The sequence below is a fragment of the Alexandromys fortis genome, unplaced genomic scaffold, assembly GCF_014885135.2.
Source record: "Alexandromys fortis isolate MF-2015 unplaced genomic scaffold, M_Fortis_MF-2015_v1.1 scaffold_231, whole genome shotgun sequence".
Lineage (NCBI taxonomy): Eukaryota > Metazoa > Chordata > Mammalia > Rodentia > Cricetidae > Alexandromys > Alexandromys fortis.
Genome location: NW_026068613.1, coordinates 2,022,151 through 2,035,322, shown reverse-complemented (window position 1 = coordinate 2,035,322; position 13,172 = coordinate 2,022,151). Strand labels below are relative to the sequence as shown.

General features: G+C 34.1%; 1 protein-coding gene across 1 annotated transcript; it reads right to left on the bottom strand.

The window, feature by feature from the left end:
* Nucleotides 1-2,288: 2,288 nt before the first annotated feature.
* Nucleotides 2,289-3,233, bottom strand: LOC126495926 (olfactory receptor 1537-like). The gene has a single exon (XM_050133522.1). The coding sequence runs from the start codon at nt 3,231-3,233 to the stop codon at nt 2,289-2,291; it is 945 nt and encodes a 314-aa protein (XP_049989479.1).
* Nucleotides 3,234-13,172: the final 9,939 nt, after the last annotated feature.

Sequence of the window (13,172 nt, the reverse complement as noted above, 5' to 3'; positions counted from 1 at the left end):
TTTATATGTCAATCCAAAATGAGGAACAAGAGCTCTCCTCACTTTGAGCTTTCAGCTAGCTGGACGATATGCACACAGAAATAAAACTTGCTTTTGCATTCTGGACTTGACTGTATAATGGTGGTCTCTCATGGAGGTCTCAACTTGGGTACAACAATATGTCCTATAGAAGAAGCACAGGCTTTGTCAACTAACTTAAGAAGGGAAGAATACATTGGGCTCAACTGAAGTGGATTCTCTCCACCTTGACTGAAGATTAGAGAGTTTTAGCCTGCTCTTTCTCTTTCAAAGGAAGTCTGACTTAAGGAATGGCTACAAACAAGATACCTGAACTCGGGTTCGGTTACTTGGTATTCTGGATATTAAGATGATGCATAGGGTAAACACACTCTACACTGGCCAAAGGTCAGAGAATTCAAGTCTATTCCTGCTCTATAACTTCTTCATTCACCTTAGTGACATTAGGACTTGAAGTGAGGCATACAGTAGTTGTTTTTGTCTACAACTGTTCTTCATAGTGAGTTGTTAGTCATGTCCAAGACCTCTGATGTTTGGTATATCAACAATACTGAATGTATACCAAAGCCCCTCTCAGGTATCCTGCTCTTGCTCTGAGTGATGGATAGTCTGCAGTTTTGATTCCACAAGACAAGTTCATTCATGATTCCATCAGGTCATAGATAGTGGGCCAACTCAATTTGTTGTATATGGATCTGGATGGTAGCTGAGTTGTTCACCCCAGGCCTCCATTATAACTGTCTCCCCTCAGTCAAGGGACAGAGCCAGCTCTCTTTCACCCATGCCATCTGGATTATTTTTCCCTTGCCTGTGGTGGCTGTGGAGATGTATCTACTAGAGACAGTATCATCAGGGTCAGCTATGCCATGTGGGAGTTGGGTGGAGCAAACTCATTTGCTGAAGCAGCCAGTTAGGTACAGGGCCAGATTTCCCAGGGCCAGATAAGGGAAAGAACAGTTCAAGTAGTCTCCTAATTTTCCAAATTTATTATTTTCAAGGTCCCCACTATAACATAAGCCACAAACATCAAGGTAGATGTCAACTGATGATGTTCTACAGACCCAGTTATGACCCTCTACAGGAATTCAGGGTTGGATGTTACCATGATGCTGGGTAACATCACAGGCCATTCAGATAAGCACAGCCCCCCTCAGCAGCATGGCCCTAGGATCAACATGGCCTCAAGTGGCAGTTCATTCCCCAGGCACCTGCATGGTCTTCAATGGTAACAGGAGCCATGGACATTATCACAGACTCTGGCTGTGGTAGACCAGACATTGTCCTTGAAACATAGTCACTATGAGTGGTTAATGAGAACATAAAGTCTAGAAGAAAATCTAAGAATGACACCATCCCAAACTAATATAATCTCTAGTTGCATACTTAGTACTGATCATGTCAAACATTCTTACTGAACATGGAGATAATCACAGAAATCCATAGCTTATGTAAATAGAGGGAAGAACTGATATTGGGGTGAAGAGCAAAATTTAATCCATATACAATAGAATCCCTCTACCTAAAGATCAGGAAATCTTTTGGAAAAGGAAGGAAGAATGTTCAAAGAGACAGAAGACAAGAAACTTTAAGTGAGATTGTGTATCACCTATGTATGACAGGGAGTGGCATCATCAAATTTTAACAATATTTTTTCAAAATAAGAACACAAAATGATACTATTTGATATACCAATATTGAAAGAGGAGTACTTAGAATCCCACACTTAGATGAGGAGCTACAGGCAATAAATGATTGTTGAGATAGATTAAGTTTTTCAGTGGTTAAGCCCTCTAATATATATGTATGTATATATGAATAAAAGGAACAAAGGCCATTAATTTGAGAAAGAGAAGAGGGAGCATAGTAGTGGTTGGCGGGAGATGAAGGGAAGGGTATAATTACAGCATTTACATATAATATTCTCAAAATATAATAAAATAATTAAAAAGAAGGGTGTCAGTTTGTTATAAATAAAAATGAAGTTTATTTTTAAAGGGATGGTTATCAATTATGAAAGTTATATATAACATTATAGGTGACCCTTTTTGGGCATATGAATACACATGTCATCCTTACTTTCAGTTTACATTGTTGATTCTGTGAAACATATGCCATAATCAATTCTGAAGTTTATAATAGTAAAAGTTATCAAAGTGTTATAACAAATGAGTAATAATATTGACAAGCCAATTAAAATAAATAGTATCAACTCAAATGATATATTGTGGATATAACATTTTTCCAATAAATAATCCTCATATTACTTCTGACTACATAAATGTTTTTCTTTCAAGTATTTTCTTAAAGGCAACACTGACATCCTTGTTCCTCAGGCTGTAGATCATGGGGTTCAGCATGGGTACAATAATGGTATAAAACACAGATGACACTTTCCCTTGGTCCATAGAATTCACTGATGATGGCTGCAGGTACATGAATGCTAAAGATCCAAAGAAGACAGCAACAGCTAAGATGTGGGAACTGCAGGTGCTGAAGGCTTTGGACCTGCCCTCAGTAGATTGAATGCGGAGGATACTAGCAATAATGAAGATATAGGAAGTAATAATGGTCAGGATTGGGACAAAGATGTTCAATGTACCAAAAAATAGAATCAACAGTTCATTGATATAGGTACTAGAGCATGCAAGCTTCAAGAGTGGAAGAAGGTCACAGAAATAGTGGTTGATCACATCTAATTTGCAGAATCGAATCCTAATCATGAAGCCTGTGTGAGCTGATGCACACAGAACACCAATAATATACACTCCTGAAATCAGGGAACTGTAAATCTTATAGGACATGGTTACATTGTAAAGTAAGGGGTTACAAATGGCAACATATCTGTCATATGCCATTGCAGCTAATATGTAACACTCTGCAATGGCAAAAATAAGGAAGAAATAGAGCTGAGCCATGCATCCAGAGTAGGATATGAGGTTCTTCTCTGCCACAAAGCTCACCAGCATTTTAGGGGTAACAACCGTGGACTGACAGAAGTCAATGAATGACAGGCTGCTGAGGAAATAATACATGGGGTTGTGCAGGTGGGAACTGAGCCCAATCAATATGATCATGCCTAAATTCCCCAATACAGTGACCACATAGATTCCCATGAAGAGAAGAAAGAGAGGTGTCTGGAGTTCCGGTTTCTCTGACAGCCCAGCCAAGAAGAACTCAGTCACTGTGCAATGGTTTCCTGCTGCCATGTCCTCCATTGAGATCCTGAAGGAGGAAAAGAAGTATAAGATTGTCAGATTGAGATCATTATTCTTTTCTTGTACACAAAGACCCCATATACAGTGTTTCTGCTTTGGAATACCTTTAACTCTATAAAATTACCTGAACTGGAGCATCCTAGGTAAATAAAATATATCTTTTATTATTTTTCAAACTTTTCCTTAAAAATGTATTTCATATAAAATACTATCACTGAGTTCAAGCTTTGAAAATTTTTGTGAGTTCAAATCAATATCTCTACTCTGAGAATAAGAGTAGATATCAATGAGAAAAAGTGACCAATAGGGGTGAGGAAGCAAGCACTCCCTAAAAACAGAGATTTGTTACCCAAAATATATTTTTTCCAAGGAATTGACAAAGCTCTTATTTTCACACATTTCCATTTTGGTAACTCTTAACATAGTTAATGTCTGAAATTTCTAAATGTGAAAATTAAATGACTTCTGGAACAATCATTACAGAAGATACTGGACACATGCTGCTCCTAGGATGAGGTTTCTGTATTTAAATCGTTAGGCCATAGAGACAAAGTGCCCATGCTTATTCCCAAGAGTCTACCAATGACACTGTGAGCTAATACAATGTATTCTTTGTGACCTACTATATAAATAAAAAATTATTACTTTCATCTTATGTCACAGAAATTCTGACATATAATTTTTGTGTTATATGTTCATATTGACATTTTCTCCAAGGAAAAATCAACCATTGCTGAACATAAAAATTAGAGAAACTGACCTTGCTCAGTTCTCCTGCCACATTATAATCTGACAACTAAGAAGGATTGCAATGCAAAAACACATAAATTGAGGGAAAATATAATTATTAGCCTCTATCCTATTGAAATGTGAACAAATAACCACAGATTCCCAACACAGAGTTTAGAATTTAAATATCAAAAATTTTAAATGTTTTTAAAAATGTAAATATTTTTATGTTGCATAGATAGCAACATAAAACCCAAGAAAGCTTAAATTAATCTGTTTAAATCTGCAGATGGTAAGTATAAGTAGACAGATAAAATATAACATTTTGAAGAAAACACTGAGGAAATTTTTGACAGCCATGGAATACTTTAACTTCTAGATTTCTTAGGACCTCACACACAAATAAATAAAGAATGAAACATACAATGATTCTAACCACAAAATTTAAGATCCAGAACAAAAGGAGATCTGTGAAAAAAACTCTCCTGTTGGAATGACCAAGTCAAATTATGATTTCACAGCAGCAGTGACTGCCTCAATGGCCCATGTAAGATGACAGAGACTGAAATAGTTCATCTGTGATGGCTCTGGGGGCATCTGACACTTCCCTTAACACTGATCTTTAGGCTACTCTTAGATTATGGACTGTGGCAGACATTGTCTTCAGCTGTGTGGTTACTATTAAGGCCCCAATACTCCAATGGATAATTATAAACTATGGTCACACAGTTGAACTGGTTATTACAAATAGGTGAGAAACACAACAAAAAAAGTCATGAGTGTGGGAAAAGGAATTGTAGCAAGAATGAAGTGTAATAGGGGAATACTGGACATAAGGTGGGTGATGGTTATTATAATCAGAATATATATACATATATATTGTGTGTATATGTATATAGTGTATATGTATATATGTATATAGTGTGTGTATGTCTTTGTTGGTGCATCTATCTGCATCTGTGTGTGTACATAAATGAAATGGTCAAAAACTTTTTATTAAAATTCATATGCACATTATTTAAATTTAAAATTACAGTCCTCTTCTAAAGGCTTGGAAATCACTATTTAAGGCGTAGAAACCATGTAAGATCCAGATGTGGTGGTTGCCTACAAGAAAACAGTGTATCCAGACACATTAGAGCAGGACTCACCAGGATTTTGACAGCAGAGACATGACTTGTGGAAGACAAAATCAGAAAAAAAAAAAAAAAACTGCTTGGAAATGGAGTTCAATACGAAGTTCAGCCCAGCTGAGGAGCTTTTGGCAGTCTTTAGCGGCTGTGAGAGGATGTATCAGTTTATTCTAAAAGTACAGATCACAACAGGTTGACCATGTTACGGATGGAGACACTTATCCAAGAATATTTGGATGGAACGAATTAGCCACTATGGGAAAACAATGGAAACAGACAACAATGCTGCATGGGAAGGGGCATGGACCTGGCAAGGGTTGGGAGATGAAGAGTGAATATGATTAAAGCTTTTTGTCCAAAATTTCAAAGAATTATTAAAAATATGCTGAGGCTTAAAGGGATAAAAATAAGGTGACAAGCCTACAATGACTGAATATATCTGCTGAATGGCTTTATAAAAAATATGTAAAATATTTGTAGAAGTGAAATTGTAAAAACCAAACATTCCTTAAAATAAAATAAATATATGACTGAAAAATGAAACTTATAAAATATCTAAAAAGTCAGTATGTGAAAAACATATGTATATGAGCATAAGATCATTAAAAATAAACATAGTGAAATCAAAATGAGACAGATTATTACAAGTATATAGTGAAAGCTTTTAAAAAGTGGAGACAAACCAACATATATGAGTGATAGACAAATCACACAGCACTTGTTAGTGGTATAAACTATAAAACCTTCAAACTTTTCAAACTATCTTGACAGAGTATTATAAGTATGAACATACATCTGCTATGCACCTCATTATGTGTTTTTCAGTTTTTATCCAGGATAAGTGGGAACATTTGTCTGCATAAAGATTTGTGAAAAATATTTCTAGTAGCTTAACTCATTCATTATTAAAACTTAAGTAAGAAACAACCCAAATATTCAATTGTAGTTTTTGAATAAAAGAAATTCTAATAAGCATTTATAAAGGAAAAAAAAATCACTCATGTAGGCAATAGCATGTGTTTCAAAAGCATTATATTGTTGAACTGGCCACAAAAATATATCTTAAAAAGTATTAAAATTTAATTATAAGCAAGGTACTGGTGGCACATGCCTTTAATCACAGAGCTCAGAAGATGGAGGCAAGGAGATTTCTACAAGTTCAAGGCCAGCCTTGCCTACAGAGAAAGTTCCAAGACAGCTAAGGTTACACATAGGAAACATGTCTCAATAAACCAAAAAAAGAAAACAGATATTCAAACATAGAGTAATCTAAATATGACTTTTCTCTACATTAAAATTTTAGCAGTTGGAAAATTTAAGTATTGGCTATAACTATTCATGGTAGTTTTCTTATTGTTCGTAAGTATATGTGAAATATCAACACATCTGCAACTATATAAAATGACTGAATGATTTGCATTTTTGTATTAATTTCATGTGTACATGTGTGTAACTGTGTGTGTTTTTTTGTGTGTGTGTGATTTATTTAAAGTAGTAATTTGTCGTTTCATACCTTATATCAGTCAAGTATGAATTTTTGTCATATTTCACATTCTTTAAGTTGGTCAATTTTATTAATCAATAGATAAGCTTACATAGCTATGTTGTTGTTCCAAGTTTTAATCTTGCATTTTATTTATAATGTCAAACTATTTTTACATTGTATTTTTCCTAAATATGTTTTCTGCTTGTTAGCTATTATTATTTGATTAAGACAAGGACCATATCCCAGACTGGCCTAAAACTTACAATCCTTTTGCCTATTCACCTTCTTGCTCAGGGTAAATTTTTAAGTAAAGCTTCAGCCATTACTCTAAATTTAATTCATTTTAGCATATTCATTGGCTACAAATGTCCCATGAAACTCTATTTGAATATGTCTTGCAAGAAATTATATATCAAATTCATCATAATATCTCAATGAATATATTTCATATGTTGTTAATTATTCCATAGATTGATAACTTTACAAATTTTATACCTTTTCTAAAGTTTTCTTATCTTGAAATAAATTGCAGTTTTATATTTATTTAATCTACTCTAAAATTTTAAGGTACAGGAATTTTCTTAGTAACTACATTTGGGTTGGTTTCTTATAAATTTCCTTTTTAACTAGTACTTTGTGAATGCCCTACAATAGGTTTTGATCATATTCAGCCCCTCATTGAAATCTTACAGTTTAAGCCCACTTTGTGTCTTCTTTTTTCACCCAAAATGCCCAGTTTGTGATGCCCATGGACTGTTAGATATGCAGCATTCCACAACAGTATGGTCAACTTACCAGTGACATCATGCCAAATGAAAATAAGTCTTCCTCTTTCAGCAGTCATCAAATGCTAGTAGCTTGTCTGTTAGAGGAGGAACTTCCTGCCCACGTCCCCTCTCTGTGCATTGATTTGGTCTGTATTGAGCTTTCACAGGACTTATGTATGATGCTGCAATCACTGTGAGTTTATATGTGCATCTGTACTTTTGTATCTAAGAACAATCAGATGGTGGGGCTGATCTAACGGGAGCTCACCAAGGCAGGCTGGACTGGGTCTGAAAAAACATAGGATAAAACCGGACACTCTGAACATGGAGGACAATAAGGGCTGCTGAGAAGCCAATGACAGTGGCACTGGGTTTTGATCCTACTGCATGTACTGGCTTTGTGGGAGCCTAGCCTGCTTGGATGCTCACCTTCCAAGACCTGGATGGAGCAGGGAGGACCTTGGACTTCCCACAGGGCAGGGAACCCTGACTGTTCTTAGGACTGGAGAGGGAAAGGCGGTGGGGAGTGGGGAGAGGTGGAGGGAAAAGGAAGGCGGGGAGGAGGCAGAAATTTTTAATAAAAAATGCAAAAAAAGTGGAATAAGTGACAAGTAGCATCTTTAAAAAAAAAAAAAAAGAACATTGTTCCCTTGGATTCAACGATCTTGCTTTAATGGGCTCCCCTTTTGGAGTTGTTGGCCAGTAAGATTTCACCAACTCCTGAAAAAAATCTCAGGATCTTCTCAATACTGTTGATTATACCCCAGAGCTCAAGAGAAAGATTTTGTTGCTGAAGTCACCCTGTGCTTGGTCACAGAACATGGAAACATCAGGACGATACTGGTCTGGAAGTGTCATCATTATAGGCTACTTTTCAGTACTGGAAGTTACCTCGGATATTACCAGAAGAGAAAAGTGTTCAACAATCTTATCTAGCTGTGAACCCTGTGAGGTAAATAACATCTGGACTGGCAAGACAATTTCATCAATACAGTAGTAGCACGAACATATAGGAGTTTTGAATAATTTTCTGTTCCACAAGATAAAATTGTATCTGACAATATTGTCAGACCAGAAACCTCTTGATCATGCTGCAAAGAATTAATTGCTTTTTGCAGCAATGCTTGTGTATATTTCGGTTGTTTATTTTTTAATTATATTGTATACATAATCCACATTCCATTTTCTAAGAGATGTTATCAAGGACCTTTATTGCTGCTGTTATAATATCTACTGACCAAAGCATAGTAATGCCTACACTAAAAAATTTGAATATGTTTTTATACTTTAATTAAATTATTAAAACTTTTATACTTTAAATTATTAAAACTTGAGTAATACCTTTGCTCACTAAAATATGATGTAATTTGTATTTGCTGCTGTACTGTTTGAAGCCTGCTTTTTCTTATATAAACACACCATCAATAGATTTGTATTTACTCATCTTTGCATGTCAATTAACTATGTATTTCCATTTTATTATCATGTGTCCTCATATTAAAACACATTCCAATTGAATTTCTAAACTTAAAATAATGCAGTAAGTAAAAATAGAACAAAGTTTGAACAAGTTAACACAAATTTCTATATCAAATCTAATAAAATACAAACAACACTTACATTCTGGATCCTTTAAGCCCTGAAAAAACTTGAAAAAATTCTAATAAGAGAATAACTCATCATAAAAATGTTTTTAATACTCAACAAGGTAAAAAATGAAGCCTCACAGATTTATGCAGAAGTTTGTCATAATCCAAATAGTAGACGTCCAATATAAGGCAATAGCTTTTAAGATAACCATATACTTAAGCAAACTTTGTTTACTTTGGATCATTTCATAATTTAAAGGAAAAAATCAGTAAAGCATAATATTTAAAAAAATGTGTTTAAATAGTAACAGATAAGGGGATATGGAAACTCTAGAGGTATGTAATGCTCAGTACAAAACTTTCCTCCTGAATCTCTTTGTATTTAACATGCACATACAATATTGGCAAGTACTTTCATTTCTTTTTATAAATACTATATTTATTATTATTGTGTTTGTTTAAATGATGTGTGTATGCATAGCTGTATGTTATGGCACACATGAGAAGGACAGAGAATAAGTTTGGAAAACATGTTATGCTTCTTCAACTACGTGATTCTGAGGATAGAAGGCAGGCCATCAGGATCCTGTGGCAAGAGCATTTACCCTCTGAATCATATTGCTTGCCCAGTAAGTTACTTAATATCTGAAAGAGTAATGTATGTAACTTTTCAATCATATGTAAAACACATATGAGTATGTAATATGTAATATGAATTAATTTATTTTCCAATGCTGTAATTCACCAGTTACAGAACATAGTTCCATTATTAATAAAAATTTACCAATGCAAACATTTAAATATGTATATGAAAAAAAATAAATCTTATTACTTTTTCTGTTTATAGTCTTACTTAGTCCCAAGAGAAAATTTATCTCCACGGAACCAATTTTATTTTTAACTCTTCCCAAGGTAACATTAAAAGCTGTAAATAATTTTGATGTTCCCAAGGTAACATCAAAAGCAACTAGTCTGTTGCAAGACTTATTGACTAGTAATATTATATCAACTTTCCGTATTCTATAACTAGTGACAAAATTAATCATTATATCATTTAAGCCATCTCTAACTTTTGTATTTGGAAAATTATGTTATATTGTAGATACACTAGTAACTTATGCAGCCATTAAAATTTCAAATTATTCATCTCGTAAATTTATTTAATATAAAGCTTTTGACTCCATGCCAAACTTGATTAATATAAATTCCACCAGGTTGCATGTAGAGATCAAAACTGCATGAAAATAATAATAAAACTATCAACTCATAAAAAATCAAAATAGCTGTACATGTGGGCACCATTAAATTAAGTAAAATCAGTTTATTTTACACAGCTTCAAAAACAATTTGTTGTACCTTTCTCCCCAATCCATCTTTTTTACTTTGCCCTAGCTCTCTGTCTTACTTTCCTTCTCTCTGTAAATATTTCTGAAGTACTAACAAAATGATAATGACCTTATGTCATTGCACCAGTAAAAGGTAAAGTGGCATACACTCCACCTTAAATAACTCATAACCTAACTCTGCCATATTAACATGTATTAATAAGATTAGGAACAAGATATGTGATAAAATTTGCAGATAAAATAAAGCTAGCAGAAGACAATAAAATTTATAATTGAATTGATTAATACTGCAGCCTGATGAGCATATGCTAAGTTCAACAGTGTACCAATATTAAAAATAATGTTGCACAAAAAGTAAAAATTTGAATTAATTCACAACCATAAAATTTTGAAAGGAATCACCTCTATTCAGTTAATGAATATGATGCTAAATATCCTTTATTTTTATCTTTTAAAAATGCTTTTACTATCTAATTAATATAATGTCTATAGATTCAATATGGTTCTCTAATAATAACTTTTGCTTGCAAAAAATACCTTATGGTACCCAATGATCATCAGGATGAATTGAAAATGTAAAACTTGCAATACCTAAGTACAGTTGTTTAAAATTAGTTTCCTAACCAAAGCTAGTTAAGTGGGGCTATATATTCAACAAGGCAGAAGAGAAGGTCGAATTTTATCATTCAACTTAATTGCTTGAATTACAATCAGAACAATATGAATCACAGATTAAGAGGATTTTATGGTGTATAACACTGTGAATTTTTTTCTTTTGTAAACTTGAGCCAGATAACACACATTTCCTAGGATAAGGTATACTTCTTGTGGCAAGTATGCCTTCAAAGTTACAACAAATAAAAAACAAACCAGGGAAATGTATCCCCAGACAAAGCAAATTCTTTAAAATTTTAAGATTTAACGAGGTCCAAGATAAATGATTTGATGTAATCCATATGAATACTTATTAGGTCAGGGAAGTCTACACATCACTGTAAGAATGTAGACTTCCCTGACCTAGTAAGTATTTATGCCTTAATGTTTTCATTTAATATATGCTATAGGAAGCAAAAGGAAAGAGCTTCATTTGCTATATGATTTCTATGTTATCTAAATAATGAACATTAAATAAAAAATTGGAAGGTTATTCCTGGGTATAAAATGTATTCAGTCAGAGATGCAGACAGACTATTTCATTTTAGTTACCTAATTTTCAGATAAAGGTTTACTTCTTTTTAAATCTCCTTTAAAATCAAAGGAATCATGCAACATTATCTGATTCATCATAATTGACTGGACTTTCCTACTGAAAACTAGAAAATCAATTTCTAAGCAGCTCATTATTACACTGTGAGCCACAAGAGAATGCATGTGGGGGACTAAAACTGTACTTTAGGATATGAAAATGGTTGGAGTATTCTATAATATTTAAAATTCACTCCATGAATATCTAAAAAAATGAATCTAGTAAGTAGCATACAACTGATTTTACAGTGATACCTATGGACTCATAACTCACCTTACTTCTCTCCAACAATCTCAACTCAAGTTTTACTTCCCACTCACAAAATCACTCATACTGATGTGCTCAGCATTATGCAGTCTTCAGTGCAGAGAGACCAGGGCCTCGTGCTTACTCTCAGCACTAATTTTGAAGTTGATCTAATGATAGGTTAACGTCCCCAAGTGTTTCTTCAGCTCTACCTTTACAATCACCTGGGAAGTTCTGCTTCCTATACTCTGAAGGTTTACCTAAGAATTATATATGCCAACACCAAATACCATGATGGCACAGTCTCCAAGGATTTCCACCTCTTAGGGAGAAAACCCTTAAAAGGAAGCATATACTATATCCCAGCTGGTTAAATATTTTGGGCATCAGAAAATTCTACATTGGTGGTAAAAATTTATTTAGAGATGTCATCTGACTTAAAAACAATATTTCGAAGAGGAAACCTCAATAGAACATGAGATTCTACATTTCTTAAATCTACTAGATAGTATTGTTTGTTCCAGCACACTGTATAGTCAACTGGTCTTAGAAAGTCAGGAAATAGTCTGACACATCTTACTGAAAAACATCAGGAGAATTAAAAAAAAATAAACCAATTTCTGTTTCACAAAAAGTTTGCTATTATATCATACCCAACTCTGCAATTTGTATAATTGAGGACTCACGTCTCATCTACCAAAGTAGGTGAGATGATATGCATGCATCAATGCATGGGGAAGCCTTATTTTGTCTGTGTATATAAATGCATGTAATGAAGTTGTGTGTGTGTGTGTGTGTGTGTGTGTGTGTGTGTGTGTGTATACATCATCATGTGAAGATCAAAAAACAAACTCTGGTGGTTTTCCTCAGGCTATCCACAGCTTTTGATGCAAGGTCTCTCACTGGCCTAGAGTTAGCCAAACAGGCTAGACTGGGTGACTAGATTGCTGTAGCAATCTACTTGTCTCTACCTTCCAGTTCTTCTGTGCTTGCATTTGCTGGTCACCATGCCTAGTTGTGAAAAGAGACTTTGGAAATCTAACTTGGGTCCTGATGTTTGTAAAGCAAGCCCTTCAGCAAATTAATTATTTTCCTAACCTTGTTTTTAAATTATATTTTTATATCCTGATTTTATTATTGGACGATTATGTAATTTAATTTGTAGCTTCTTGATGATCTAAATATTGTTTTCTAAAAGTAAAATGAAAAAATGAGTGCACTCACTTTAACATAGACTCTCAGTGTTGGCTTCAACTGAAACTTGACTCATACCTAGAGTCACTTGGAGAGAAGGTACCTCAGAAGAGCAGGCTGACCTCTGGCCATGTGTGTGAAGAGTTTTCTTAATATCTAATTGGATAAAACCATAGCAAGCACATGCATAGTAAAACATAGTA